This window comes from Anopheles coluzzii, chromosome 2, assembly GCF_943734685.1.
Source record: "Anopheles coluzzii chromosome 2, AcolN3, whole genome shotgun sequence".
Taxonomy (NCBI): domain Eukaryota; kingdom Metazoa; phylum Arthropoda; class Insecta; order Diptera; family Culicidae; genus Anopheles; species Anopheles coluzzii.
The window spans coordinates 60,615,172-60,629,785 of NC_064670.1; the positions used below are offsets into that span (position 1 = coordinate 60,615,172).

At 41.8% G+C, this 14,614-nt stretch overlaps 2 protein-coding genes across 2 annotated transcripts in view; one reads left to right on the forward strand and one right to left on the reverse strand.

Moving 5' to 3' along the window:
• Positions 1-14,614, forward strand: part of LOC120961730 (uncharacterized) — a 159,653-nt gene that overhangs the window by 116,758 nt on the left and 28,281 nt on the right. The window contains exon 2 of the mRNA XM_040385730.2: positions 1,177-1,570. Within this exon, the coding sequence (XP_040241664.2) occupies positions 1,443-1,570 (128 nt within the window). The 5' untranslated portion in view covers positions 1,177-1,442. The remainder of the gene's footprint in view (positions 1-1,176; positions 1,571-14,614) is intronic.
• On the reverse strand, positions 11,664-12,980 carry LOC125906441 (uncharacterized). The gene has a single exon (XM_049605246.1). The coding sequence runs from the start codon at positions 12,978-12,980 to the stop codon at positions 11,664-11,666; it is 1,317 nt and encodes a 438-aa protein (XP_049461203.1).

A 14,614-nucleotide genomic window follows, 5' to 3' on the forward strand; every position in this document is an offset into this window, starting at 1 on the left:
TGTGGCTTGTGTGTTTAAGAGTTTTTTTGGCTAAGCGTTTTTCTGCTGACTTACAATTCCTGGCGTAAGGTTATTTATGTGGTTTGGATTGTGTTAAGTGGTTGAAAGTTGACTTTTTTGTGTGTTGTGTTGTGTTGACAATTTGTGTTTCTTATTTGTAATGAGAAATGTGTGTGAACTGATAATAAACAGTATAGCATGTGCCTGTGCATGCTACATTACCTATTTGAAGTGAAAACAAATTGCCTATATTTTGGCGCCATTTTGTGTCCGGATTCTTAGTAGTAGTCCATTTCGATCTTTTAGAGCAGGAGTCTCCAAACAACGACCTGCGTGCTCGACAGCCTTCAATGCGGCTCGCGATGACATTAAAAGTAGATTTAATCGTGCATACATTAGCTAAAGGTAACATCAAAACGGCCCTCAACAACGATATTTGTGAAGCAATGCTTCCGCGAAGTGAAAAGTTTGAAGACCCCTGCTTTAGAGTGAGCACTATTAACATTTTTTTCCTGAATTAACCAATTTACATCTCCAGTATGACATGACATAGTTTGGTCCATGTTTCCATGACCAAACCATATCATACTTTCAGTGTGGATTCTGCGTGGTTGAAATATTCAAAAATTACTATTATCATGCATTTAAGAGCAGTTTCCATGATACCCCCAGTGTCCATTATTACAGGATTATTAGACAATGGAAAGTTCTGTCATCCTCGATTGGTATTTTTCTGTCAGTAATGTAGGTATCTCAGACTTGGACATAAAAAAACGTGCCGCACTTGTAATAAGACGCGATAATTTTTCCGTCAGTTTTCACATTTTCACCCATTTTTTGATTTCTTGAGTCTCATCACAAGCAATCTAGAAATGTTTATCTCTCACGTTGTTTTTATTAAACACCAATAGTAAATTTAAAAAATTCTATCGACTTTGACAGAAAAATCCTCTCCAGAGCAAATTGGAAATGAGCATGACAAATTCCGTTTTCCAGACCAGTAGTTATCTGTCAATTGTGATACGACAAAAACATATCAAACGAAGGTGACAGTACTTTTCATCGTCCAATAAGCCTATTACCTACCGTTCTTTGGTACATATACTGTGACATATATGACAATAGCACAACGGTTAAAGTTTATACTAATATGTTTATTGTAATATTTAATTTCAGTTAAATCTTTCATGCATAAAACCGACGAACATCAAAGTGAATCTGTTTGGGATAAAATAATGCAAAAATAATGATTTAACAAAAAAATCAAATAACAAAAAATCATATACTATGTAGTTATTACTATTTTTACTTTCTTTGTAACTTACATTACTTGAGATTTTGACTGTTAATGTTGATGACTCCTAGTTGTGAATTCACATTTCCATACGAACGAGAAAAATATGAAAGTGAAAGATCATTTGAATTAATGGAAGCATCGGAAAATGTATCAGCAACCACTCATTATGGATTCTTATAATTTTGTGTCGCCGGAAGGAGACTACAATGTTTCCGACGTAAACAATCGATCAGCCACCATATTTGCCATCAATCCGGATTTTATTGCGCAATGGTATGTATTGCAAATATATTCTATATATGTAATTATATAATTATATTATGCTCCCATGAACGTTGCCGTTGATAAGTCATCCACTAACTCCAGATGGATTGCTTTTACCCAAAATCAAACGAAGTCTGCCATGTAGCTCTTCTGCGCCGCTGCCTGTATTTTCAGAATTAAGTTATATAATAAAACTTATCATCATCATCATCCAAACAGTTGGCAGTTAAAGTATCTACCCTTCTAGCAAACCAGACATACCTTGCACTTCTATTATTACACGCTACTTAATACTGTTCACACACATTTTTCAAAACTTGAACAGCGACTCTGCACTAACGATAGACCTTGGCATATTATTGTAAAATAGGGATTCAATTTTTCCAAAAAGACAGAATCCCTGGCCACCGATGTTTTATAGTTAGGAATTCTTGGATCTTTACTTCTTCTTGTAAAATGGCTATGGATGTCACAACCTCTAACCACTCTTAATCTTTAATGATGAAGCAAGTATCCATTTAGTACTTTATAGATAAATATAATCGTTTTGATAATTATTCGCTGTTTGACAGACATGCAGACGTACGTTTAACAGACGTGATTGTGACGTATGATTTTAGTTTTTTGAATCTTTCGGAGATCATTTGTGTTGTTGCTTTTATTTCCGGTTGCTATATATTGTGTAGTTTTTTCTATCATTCGTCTTTTGAGGGGCAGAGGAACGAATGGCCTGATATTGCGGTAGATGTGTAGCAGAAAATTACCATTTTTGTTCCGGGTATGTGAAACTCTTTCAGTGTTAGTGTTGTGTTTGCAAGTGAATTTTTTAAATAATGCAGTGTTTCAGTTAGTGTTGGGTAAAAAAGCACAATTAAGTGTGCTGTGCGTGCACGCACGCACATCTCAGTGTGCGATGCACATTTCGCACTGTGCGCGCTCTCCGCACTGTGCGCGCACTCCGCACTGTGCGCGCACTCCGCACTGTGCGCGCCCTTCGCACTATGCGCGCATAGTATGATGCAAATTTACTAAAAGTTCTTTGAGATACTTTTTGTAAGCAACAGTTTTTCTTGGTTCACTAAATGTGACATTATTATTATTCTCAGCTTGTATATTCTGGCAATATGATTGATTATTTGTTTCATTTTCCATCTTCTTTGATTTCATGCTACGTTTTCTTTTCTTTGCATTATTTAGCTCAGTTGCATGAATGTCTTTACATTTCATCTTATTATTTCTTTCTCCGCTATCTAGCAGTTTTATAACCTTTGTTTTTGGTTTCTCGATCTAACATACTTATGCTACTAACATCATTGACGATTATCGTTTGTTTATAATTTTCGTTTATATTCTGATTATGTATATGTTCTTCATGATCTTCATTAGTTAACTCTTTATTTTTTTTAAATTTTTATTTCTGAGTCGTTAATTGATCTTTTCATTCCATAAATTGTTTGATCTTTCATAGGTTCATAAGATTTAGTATCATAACAGGTTGGCTGACCGGGCAGTCCCCGGTCTTACAAAGAAAAACACATTTTTTGTCAAAATTCGTTTTTATATTCAACATAGCTCCCTTCAAGAGCGATACAACGATTATAACGACATTCCAATTTTTTGATACCATTTTGGTAGTACTCCTTCGGGTTTGCCTTAAAATAGGCCTCAGTTTCGGCGACCACCTCTTCATTGCAGCCAATTTTTTTCCCTGCGAGCATCCTTTTGAGGTCTGAGAACAAGAAAAAGTCGCTGGGGGCCAGATCTGGGGAATACGGTGGGTGGGGAAGCAATTCGAAGCCCAATTCATGAATTTTTGCCATCGTTCTCAATGACTTGTGGCACGATGCGTTGTCTTGGTGGAACAACAAAATAACAAAAGTTGCTTGACAAAAGACGCTCTGTCTCACAAACTAATTGACATACAGACGTCAAATTTTGACACAAATCATTTGAAGGTTGGTACTATATAAAAATAATATGCATTTAATACTAGCGGCGCCATCTATGTGTCAGACCGGGGACTTATCAGCCAACCTGTTAGCTAGTCCTGCTGTTCAAATTTATATAATCTTGTTCAAGTTGCACTTTATTGTTCTTTTGATCAATGTTTATATATTCTTTATCATTTTGATTGTAAATGTGATTTTTATACCGTTGATTAGTATCATTATTGTTTTGTGTTAGTGGGATTCGAGCCACTGTGTTTTTTGTATCTTCTGAGTACTGATCATTTGCTTGAGCGCAGCAATTTGCTCTTCTCGGATCACGTTGCTCTAAAATATTTGTGCTAGTTTATTTCCTATTTTGGATACTGTACCCGGTTGCTTCGCTAGGATGTCTATTTTAAACATTTCCTACATTTTTCTTTCTTCAGTTACTGTTCTGTGGATCCTGAGGTCTCTAGTTATTATTGCTTTGCTGAGGTTGAGACCTCCAGCTGTTGGTATTTGATCGATGCTCATACTTAATCGGATTATTTGCCTGAAGTTGGAATGAGCTATTATATCGGGTTTCCTGACTACTTTGTTTGTTATCAAAATTCATTTTTTTGCGAATTTTTATTTATATTGTCAATATTGACAATTGCCTTGATTGCAGCGTCTAAGGTAGGAATCATACCTGACAGAACTATTGCCCGATGGATCTCGTTTTTTAAAACTTTTCCAAAACCTTTCATTGCTATTGTTGGATTTTGATTTTGATAATAGGCAGAACACACCCGCAAGTTAGGCAATGAAGTAATAACGCCCAAGCATAGGCAACACGCATTACATGTATTATCCCTTTAGACAGAAATCCCATTTAAACCAGATCAAACAGAATCTAGTTGGAATAGTGCCATCGCAACAAGAATTTAACAAGAAAGTGTACGTATCGCTAACGGAGCACGTAGGCTCCTGATAAGAACACCCCAGAAATTATCAATAAATCGAGTTAGAATTCCAGTGTAATTAAATAGTTCTTCCTCAATATTATTTGTGAGCATTGCTCTTTTTGGGAAATTTGATTCTCATCAAGATCCCTGTGGTAAAATCCGTTGTTAGATAGGCCGAAGTATACATCGGGGTGCCAGCCTTTGTCAAGGCTTTTGCTCGGGAGGACTTTTCCCCTTTCTTAAATACAGTCCACGAGACGGAGTAGGCCGTAGAAACTTACAGCTATCCTATTAATTTTTTCGCTAGCCAGCTCTGGGGTGCCATTTTCGTTTGAGTAAGCTTGCTCTAGCTCTTCTGCAAATCCTGATTTTTTTCACCAAAATACTTCAGTGTGGTTTTTTGCTTCATGGAATAGATGACTATTGTAATGTCTTCGGGTGATTCAGTTTTCTTAAAATGTTCATTGATTCTTTTCAAAATGTCGTCAACACTGTGCACCAAATTTCCTACAATCTTTCTTCCTTGTCTTTTTAGTTTGGTTTGAACTAGTGATGTGCTGTATGGAGCGCACCCACGACTCCGATCCGACTCCGACTATTGTTAGTTCGATTCCGACTCCGGCAAAATGGAACCACTAGATCCGCCCGGAGTCGGAGTTGTTCGGAGTCGTCCGTAGTCGACCGGAGTCGTCCGGAGTCAACGACTCCGAACGACTCCGAACGACTCCGAACGACTCCGAACGACTCCGACTCCGAATGACTCCGGACGACTCCGGACGACTCCGAACGACTCCGAACGACTCCGAACGACTCCGAACGACTCCGGACGACTCCGACTCCGGGTGACTCCGGACGACTCCGACGACTCCGAACGACTCCGAACGACTCCGAACGACTCTGAGCGACTCCGGATGACTCCGACTCCGGGCGACTCCGGACGACTCCGAACGACTCCGGCGACTCCGAACGACTCCGAACGACTCCGAACGACTCCGGATGACTCCGACTCTGAGCGACTCCGGGCGACTCCGGGCGACTCCGGGCGACTCCGTACGGCTCCGGACGATTCCGAACGACTCCGGATATTGCAGCGCGGACCTACCTTCCGGATTCGATTCCGAATTTATCGGAGTCGGATCGGAGTCGACTCCGGAATTTTGCCAACTTTACCCATCACCACTTTGAACAGCTTGCACTATTATGCGATGATGTTGTTCATCGACTGCTTCCTTTAGCATTTCTAACCCAACTAGCATTGCCTTAGCTTCGTCATCTCTACCGCTTAATGTCGGTATGGCACTGGTTGCCATTTGTATAATATCCAAAGAGTTCATTTTGCTATTAGTTTTCCTGACGTTCTAAAATTCGAATTTTCAACGATATTTAATTTTCTAGATTTATTATTCAGTCTTCTAATCTTTTTAAAACAATTTCTTGTCATTAATATTGTTTCCCTATTTGATGTATAATCTGTATTGCAGTCATATGGCAATCAAGTTGTTTGAAAGAGTCATATCTCGAATTAATCTAAACTTTTGCCTGTTACGCAATCCATCTAGTTGGATTATTTACAACAATTTGTCAGAAAAAGACATGTTAACTAATTATTTCATTGTTGGCAAGAGATAATTTGATTCTAATTGTTGATAATTCTCGTTTCTTTTATGTTCATTTTGCAATTTTGCATATTCAATGCAAATATTTAATGCAAATTTTAAAGTCTGACTTGCTTTTTTAAGTCGTTTGAGGTTGTGTTTACAGTACCTTCTTGAAATACATAACATGTATTTGTTTTGGTTGCTGCTGACGATGCTGCTCGCTGAACATGTTTCGGCGCTTGGTGTATACTCGGTGCTTGATGTAAGCTCGGAGCTTGGAGTGTTTTCTTACGATGTCATCAGTCGATGTCGCTTGGGGTTACTTCTGTCTATTCTCGCCTGCCAATCTAGATTGGGCAGTAAGCTCGCCTTGGTATTTTGTCTTCCACGTTGGGAATTATTTTTCCATAAAATCACGCTGGTCACCTCTCGTGGTCCGTGGTTTTTCCATCCACTCTATTGTCTTTTATTTTAGAATCGTATCACTTGCAATAAGAAATGTTTTCATTGTCAAAACGGAAACTAATTAGTCAGCTGTAATTTGTTCATTGCATCTTGTTTTGCTTGTATTGTCACTATTCTGAAAAGTACTTTTACGAGTTTTTGGATGAGTATGATTGAAAGCAATATTAGCACAATGTTCAGTTTTATTTCTTGGCTTTCGTGTTGCTCTGAGTGAACATTTAGGGTCTGGATAATTGTAAGGTCATTATCACCCTTTACATTTGCTTTTGGATTTGAAGCGTCGTTACCCATTTTTCTTTAACTTGGTTGCACTTTGTATCTGTTTTGCTAAGTTTACGTTATGATGAGTCATTTAGAATTGAAACTCAAGGTCTAGGAATTGATTATTTAAGCATTGATCACTTTTGCATTTTTAAATAGATTTTCACAACAATGTGTATTTTCAATTAACTGACACTGTTTTTAAGATTTTTGGTGCATGTGGTAAGTTCTCATAACAAGAGTCTTACACAGCACTGCACTTGAACTTTTTCACTCCACTTTAATGTTCTTGTAGCTTTGTTCTTGCTACGCTGTCACGGTCGCCATGTGGTAGGTTCGGCGCGCACTTTGCTTACCAGAACCGTGTGCGGTAAGTCGATGCGCGGAATGTGGAGGAAGAGTGCAGAACGAGGCGAGGTATCGAGGGGAGAACGTACCGTAGTTGGTTAAATTGCGAATGAATCGTATCATTCGTTTACTTCGTTAGGAAGATGGTCAAGTTACACTTATGCAACGGACGGGTGGAACTACGGAACTTTACTTGCGCGATGGATCGGATTCCAGGCAGCGTTAAACGCTGCGCGAGTATTTACCGATTAAGGTGCAAACTTGCAACTTCCGTAGAAGGGCTATTGCTGATCGGTCAACCGACTGAACTTACCTGCGCTTCAGCCCGTGCCTTCCGCCGCCAGCTGATTGGATGTTGTGGTGTATGCGTTGATTCTTATATGTGCATTGTGTGCTTATATGTGCTAACACTAATCTAATATTGGGGCCCTTCACGATTCTAGTCAGTTTTTTGTATGGAGTTTGACAGTTGGAGGCTGAAATCATGTAAACAATCCATACAAAACCACACAAAAAACTAGCCTGTAATTTTCAGTCTAGATTATTCTAGCCTCATAGCTAGAATTAGATTCGAGTACCTGCTCGAACAATAGCAAAAGAAGGTGGTGTTTACATTTATTCCAAAGTGCTCTCAAGAGATCTGGTGATGGAATCCAGAATCAAAGTGTATGTAGTCCAGGTAGTCTCATAGCATGTTTTTATAACCAAATTTGTATATCATTTTTGACAGGATGGATGAAAACTTTTGTTCAAACAAGCTTTCTGGAGGCTTGACGAATACACAAAACACTCTTAAAATCTTCATTCAGAAACAGAAGCGATAAAAATCAGCCTTCTAAATTCATACACCTTGGGATAAGCCCACCTGTATATTGTACCCACTTAGATAGCTGACAGGCTGAAATTTCAGCCTACGAACTAAAAACGGAAAGGGCCAAATTTTTTTATTTGAACATGTTTGATGCTTCAACGACCTTCTAAGCATCATGTAGGACAGTGTATAGTGGCTATAATTTTTTTTTTTTAATGTGCCGAAATCGGTCTCGTGTTTTCGGGTCTCGACACACGCACACACGCACAGCACGGGGAAAGTGACCACACTACAGTATCGGACAGAATGATAGGACCCTAGTTTTTTCAACGCAGCATGCACCCGTTGGGACAGATTTATGTGTGGTTTATATGTGTTTGAGTGTGTGTGTGTGTGTGTGTGTGTGTGTGTGTGTGTGTGTGTGTGTGTGTGTGTGTGTGTGTGTGTGTGTGTGTGTGTGTGTGTGTGTGTGTGTGTGTGTGTGTGTGTGTGTGTGTGTGTGTGTGTGTGTGTGTGTGTGTGTGTGTGTGTGTGTGTGTGTGTGTGTGTGTGTGTGTATGTGTGTGTGTGTGTGTGTGTGTGTGTGTGTGTGTGTGTGTGTGTGTGTGTATTGGTGTGTTTGTTTGTTTCACAAGTATGTCGTTGCGGATAGATTTGTTAGTAGTTTTTTTTGTGTTTTGGGTTAGGTTTTTGTTGTAATTTGCAGGACCACCGCCCTCGCGAGCAGTAATCCCTACTCAAAAATGCAATAAGCTCAGTTCTTGATCGCCCACGATGACATTAATCATGCGTTGACGCATCGACATCACCAGATTCTGGATCGTTTCAGGTGGAATTTTGCTCCACACCTCTTGCATGTGATCGAAGAGATGATCCAGATCTTCCGGTATGTTTTTACCCAGCCTCTTCTTGAATATTGCCCAGAGGTTCTCAATGGGATTGAGATCCGGGCTAAGGGCAGGCCACTTCATTGTTTTGACATTGTTGTCAGCAAGCCAAGTTTGGACAGTCCCGGAAGTATGCTTAGAATCGTTGTCTTGCATAAACATCCAAGACCGAGGAAGGTTTTTTCTAGCGTGTGATAGTAAATGAATTATCAAGAATATCTCGATACCCAAACCGATTTCAATTACCGTGGATTCGAACCAACGGACCCATCCCATAGTAGGAGAAGCATCCCCACACCATGAGACTACCACCGCCATGCTTGAACGATTTGAAGCAGTACTTTGGATCAAGAGCACAATTAACAGGGCGCCGAACCAACCTGCGTCCGTCCGAACCCTGTCGATTGAGTTTCGACTCGTCTGACCACAAAACCCTGCGCCAATCCTCTTCATTGAAGAACATGTGCTCAATTGCGAATAACACCCGTGCGTTTTTATGGGCAGGTGTTAAATTGGGCACTTTGCATGGCACTCGCGCGAGTAGCCCGGCACTGACCAATCTTCGCTGAACTGTTATCGGCGTCACCGCCAATTTCAGTCTGCCTCGGATCTCTGGCGCCGAGCTAAACGGATGTTTCTTCGATATGTTAACAATCTTACGGTTTTCCTCCGCCGTGGTTTTCCGAGGACGTCCGGGTGACTTGCGCGTTTCGGTTGTTCGAAGCGCGTTTGCCACAAAAGTGCACGATCGTTCCATCACGAACTCGATCGTTCTGCGCTTAATGCCAGCAGCCGCCATTCGCTTAATGATATGGCGCTGATAATCGGTACAATGTTTACCTCAACCCATTGTAATAAAAATTGCTTGCTTAGACCGTCAAGAACACACTGGTTAAAAACTTGGACACGACTGATTATTATTATTATTATTTATTTATTAATCTTCAACGGGCCCTATGGCCTAATTAAGATGTAACAGTTCATTAAAAAAAAAACATAACAAAACATGATTTGCAGCGCAATTCACTGCGGCCATGGCAAAAGCCGGAGACGTTCCTTGAAGCACTGAGTTGAGCTGTCGAAGTCGAAGCAATCCGAGACAGTGTTGAAGACAGCCGACATGCGGAACATAGGGTCAGACCGACCAGCGCTGGAATGGGGTTGAGCGAGCCGTAGAGTTTATCTAGACCTAAGTGTTCGGGATGGTGCATAGATATCGACTCGATGCAGCAAAGGCGATGAGTCGATAGAGCCATTTAGCAATCCAGCGATGAAAGAACACTGTGCATTGCGTCTTCTAACCGAAAGAGGTTCAAGGCCTAGAAGACGGCACCGCGCAGCATACGGAGGAAGATTATTGCGATCCTGCCAGGGAAGTAGGCGTAGGGCATATCTCGTGAGCTTACGTTGAATCGCCTCAAGTCGAGCAATTGAAGAAGCGGTAGTTGGGCTCCAGACTACGCACGAATATTCCAGAACCGAACGAACGATACAGTTGTAGACAGCTTTGATGCACATGGGGTTGCGGAATTCATTAGTTGTCCGGATAACCACGCCAAGTAATTGTTTTCCTCTGGCTACAACGTCATCGATATGCTGTTTAAAGTTCAAACTAGAGTCAAGCAGAACGCCCAGGTCTTTGGCATGATTCTGTCGATTAACTGCAGTGCCGTCCATGAAGTAGGTCCCAGTCACTGGGCTCCTGCATCGACTAAAAGACACACAGTAGCATTTCTCGATGCAGATAGTCAGTCCATTACGCTTGCACCACGAACAGAAAATTTCGATGCAGTCTTGCAGGAATGTACAATCACCTGTGTTGTGAATAGGCGCAAAAATTTTTGCATCGTCGGCAAACAGACTGATACTGTCAGGAGGTAGAGCGAGGGTAACATCGTTGATGAACAATATGAAGAGAAGCGGGCCAATATTGCTTCCTTGTGGCACACCCGAGCTGCTGACTATTTCTTTGGACATGTGCTTATCAATTTTCACGATGTATGTGCGATTAATTAGGTAAGACTTAAGCCACTGTACGAGCGAGCTGGGAACTCCTAGTTTATCGAGTTTAGCGAGAAGAATTACGTGCGGAAGAGAGTCGAATGCTGCTTTTAGATCTGTATAAATTGCATCGACTTGAGCTCCGGCATCAATTTGACTAGTGCAATAGGTTACAAATTCAACCAGGTTCGTGGTAGTCGACTTTTTTGGCACGAATCCATGTTGATACGGGCTTAGGTAGCTGCGGCATGCATGTAGCAGATTTTTGTATATCACTAGTTCGAACACCTTGGCAATGGCACACAAAGATGTAATACCCCGGTAGTTGATGGCATCTGTCCTGTCGCCCTTTTTGTAAATAGGAACCATCCAAGATTTCCTCCATGTTTTGGGAAAGTAGCGATTGGCTAGCGATGCATTGAATAATTTTGCAAGGATAGGTGCTACTGTCGTTTGACAGCGTTTCAGCACGGTAGAAGGAATTCCGTCGGGTCCAGGAGCGAAGGAAGGCTTTAGTTGCGCTAGGGCAGATAAAACGATCTCACTGTCGATGAAAGGAGTGCTCATGTTAATTGCTCCAGCCGGAGTGTTGACGAGAGCAGCATCAATGGTATCGGTATCATTCATGGCCGGTGAAAAGCAATCTGCGAAGCGATCCGCGAAGAGATTGCACATTTCATTAGTGTTGGCACTTGTTGCTCCTTTGTACGTAATGGATTTCGGTGTATGCGTGGATTTTGTTTTGCTGTTGTAGAAGCGCCAAAACGAGTCAGGCCACCTGCAAAGGTTACGTTGAATTTTACTCAAATATCTGCGATATCGAAATCTGTTATAGCTGCAGTATAAAGAGTGCGTGTCAAAGTAGATCGAGCGAGATCTTTGGCAGCGGCGCGTTTGGTAGTGACGATAAGCAGCTCTTTTTACACGTTTGAGTCGTTTGAGTGTGCGGTCCGCCCAGGGGAGGGTTAGGTTTAGGACGCTGAACTGGGACGCATACAACAAAGGCTTGCAGCATGAAGGACGAGAATGAACATACTGCTTCGTCAAGTGAAATAAAATTGGAACAATGAAAGCTATTGTTAAACATTGATATCATGTCGTTCAGTTTCACATAGTCAGCTTTAGCAAAGTTATAACGATAAAATGCGGTTGTCGTCGAGTTTTGTCGAGTCGTCGAATTGCGTCGGGTCGACGAGTTAATACGTATATTGAAGTCAAACGCCGGATGGTAGGAGTCAACAGGTACAAGCGGAACAACACTTGGAAAGACAGGCGAACACAATTTAGCTGCAGCATTGTTAGCGTAGAGCAGGTCAAGCATGCGTCCGTGCGAATTATTGATGTGATTAAGTTGCACTAATCCGTTAAATTTAAATCCATCCACAAAGGTGTTGTTGGCCAGTGAGCGTGCAATTGGTTCATAGTGCGTGATTGATGAGTATGCTGGCGAGGACGAAGGATCAGCTGTGGACCAGCTTATGCTAGGCTGATTGAAATCGCCAATAACAAACAGCAGATCCGAAGGCTTCAGTGTGAGAGTGAAGCTGCTGATACAATCATGTAGAGAGCGAAGAGTCGATATCTCGGAGCTAAGCTGCGGTGGAATGTATACTACCATGACGTACAGATGTGCGTTATTGCAGGCGACGCGCACACAAATATACTCGAGAGAACGATCACGGGAAGGTAATTCTATCGACTCGTATGCGTTAGAAACGGCTAGCAAAACACCACCACCGCGAGAGCTAGAGCCGCTGAGAGAGCGATCACAGCGGTAAACAGAGAAGTTGTTGTTGAAGAGAAGAGCAGATGGAATGTTGTCAACAAGCCAAGTTTCCGTGAGGGCGATGAGATCGAAGTCAGCCTCCGATACAGCTAAGTGAAATTCTTTTGTTTTAGTACGCAAACCTCTAACGTTTCGATAATAGCAGCTTAAATACTCAGCGGTAGCGTTGTCATTGTGGCGGTTGGATAAAGCGGGTATACGGTAAGTCAATTGAGCTGCGTTGTCAGAGCATGAGGCTTGAGGTGTTTGTTGCGTGCAATGAGCGGAACTTCGTCTAGTTGAGAAAAAAGCGATCGATTGTAGACTGGTGTAGGTGCGGAGATGAAGCACGGTGGTTTTGGGGCGGTCCAGAAACAAGTGTTGAGTTGGATGCTTCCAAGGTATCATTCACCGGGGGGTGACACTGTTGTGATGATGTTGTTTCAGGACCAGGTGGAGTAGACGTGCGTGCGGCTAAACGGTGAGTCGTTGTTGGTGTGCGTGTGGTGTAGCGGTGATCAGTACTAGTAGCTGGTGTGCGTGTTGTAAAGCGGTTTCGGGTGGCTATAGGAGATGAGGTTTGGTGGTCGTGTTGACGGGATTGAAAAAACTCACGTACACCGATACCGACGCGCCAGGTGGATGGTGTGAGTGCCGCATCTCGAAGGATAGCCGGGACCCTCACTTTGAATGAAAGCCAATTCATGCTGTCCACACTAACCCCTCTTCTCAGCAGGCAATACGCTATAACGTCATCGGTGGCTAAGCGACGCTTAGCTTAGTTTAGAAGAACACTTATGCAACCCAACACTGATTGAAGAAATAGTTAATCGCCTACCAGGGCATATGCAAATAGACTGGGCGATAGCTTGTGAGGAATATGTGGAGGGAACAAAACGAAAAGTGACGTTACTCGAATTTAATCATTTCATGAAAAAAATAGTGAATGCAGTGGGAAGGTTGACGCACTACAATGGACACAACGAGCGTAAGCAGGAAAGCAAACAGAGAGATAGGAATTACTCGCACGTTCATAGAGAAGGCAACCATGAAGACCAAATGTGTTACGCGTGCAAGTTGAGAAATCACGAAATACGAGACTGTAGGAAATTTGTGAGGTACAGTACAAGTGAAAAGTGGAATGTTATACCAGCAGCTAAATCGTGCATTAGGTGTTTGCGATCGCACGGGCGAAGGCCATGCAATAATCCTGTAGTTTGTCTCGTTGAAAATTGCACAAGGCAACATCACCCATTACTCCATCAATCGTCGGAAAATCAGAATGTCGAATGTGTAAAACCTAGTGTCGCTCCGTGTAATCACAGTGCGCACATAGAAAAAAAGGAAAAATGTTTATTTCGTATAATGCCAGTCACATTGTATCGCGGGAATAACCAAATTGACACATACGCCTTTGTTCACGAAGGATCCTCCCTAACCATGATCGAAATGTCTTTATCTAAAGAATTGGGTGTCCATGGGGAAAAGGATCCACTGCAGCTTGTGTGGACAGGAAAAATTTCAAGAATCGAAGAAGACTCGGAGTGAGTTAACCTAAAAATATCTAAGATTGCAGCAACTAGAAAAGAAATTACTACGAAACAGTGATTTGAAGGAAAATGTTGACAACCAAATCCAACAGTACGTAGCAAAAGGTTACGCCCATGCAGCCAACGAAGAGGAGCTGATAACTGTCGATCCTAAAACCTAGTATTTGCCAATTGGGGTAGTTATTAATCCCAAAAAGCCAGGTAAGGTGCGAATAATATGGGACGCATCAGCTACAGTGCAGGGAGTATCACTTAATAGCACACTTTTAAAAGGTCCAGAGGAATTAATAACCACAATACTTCCCTCTATTTACTTTAGATTCAGGCAGTTTCCGTATGCAGTTAGTGGCGATATACGCGAAATGTTCCATCAGGTGAGGATAAGGAAAGAAGATAGAAATGCCCAGCGCTTTTTGTGGAGAACCGATTCTTCGTCAAATCCCACGATTAACATTATGGATGTGGCAACTTTTGGATCTACTTGTTCGCCAG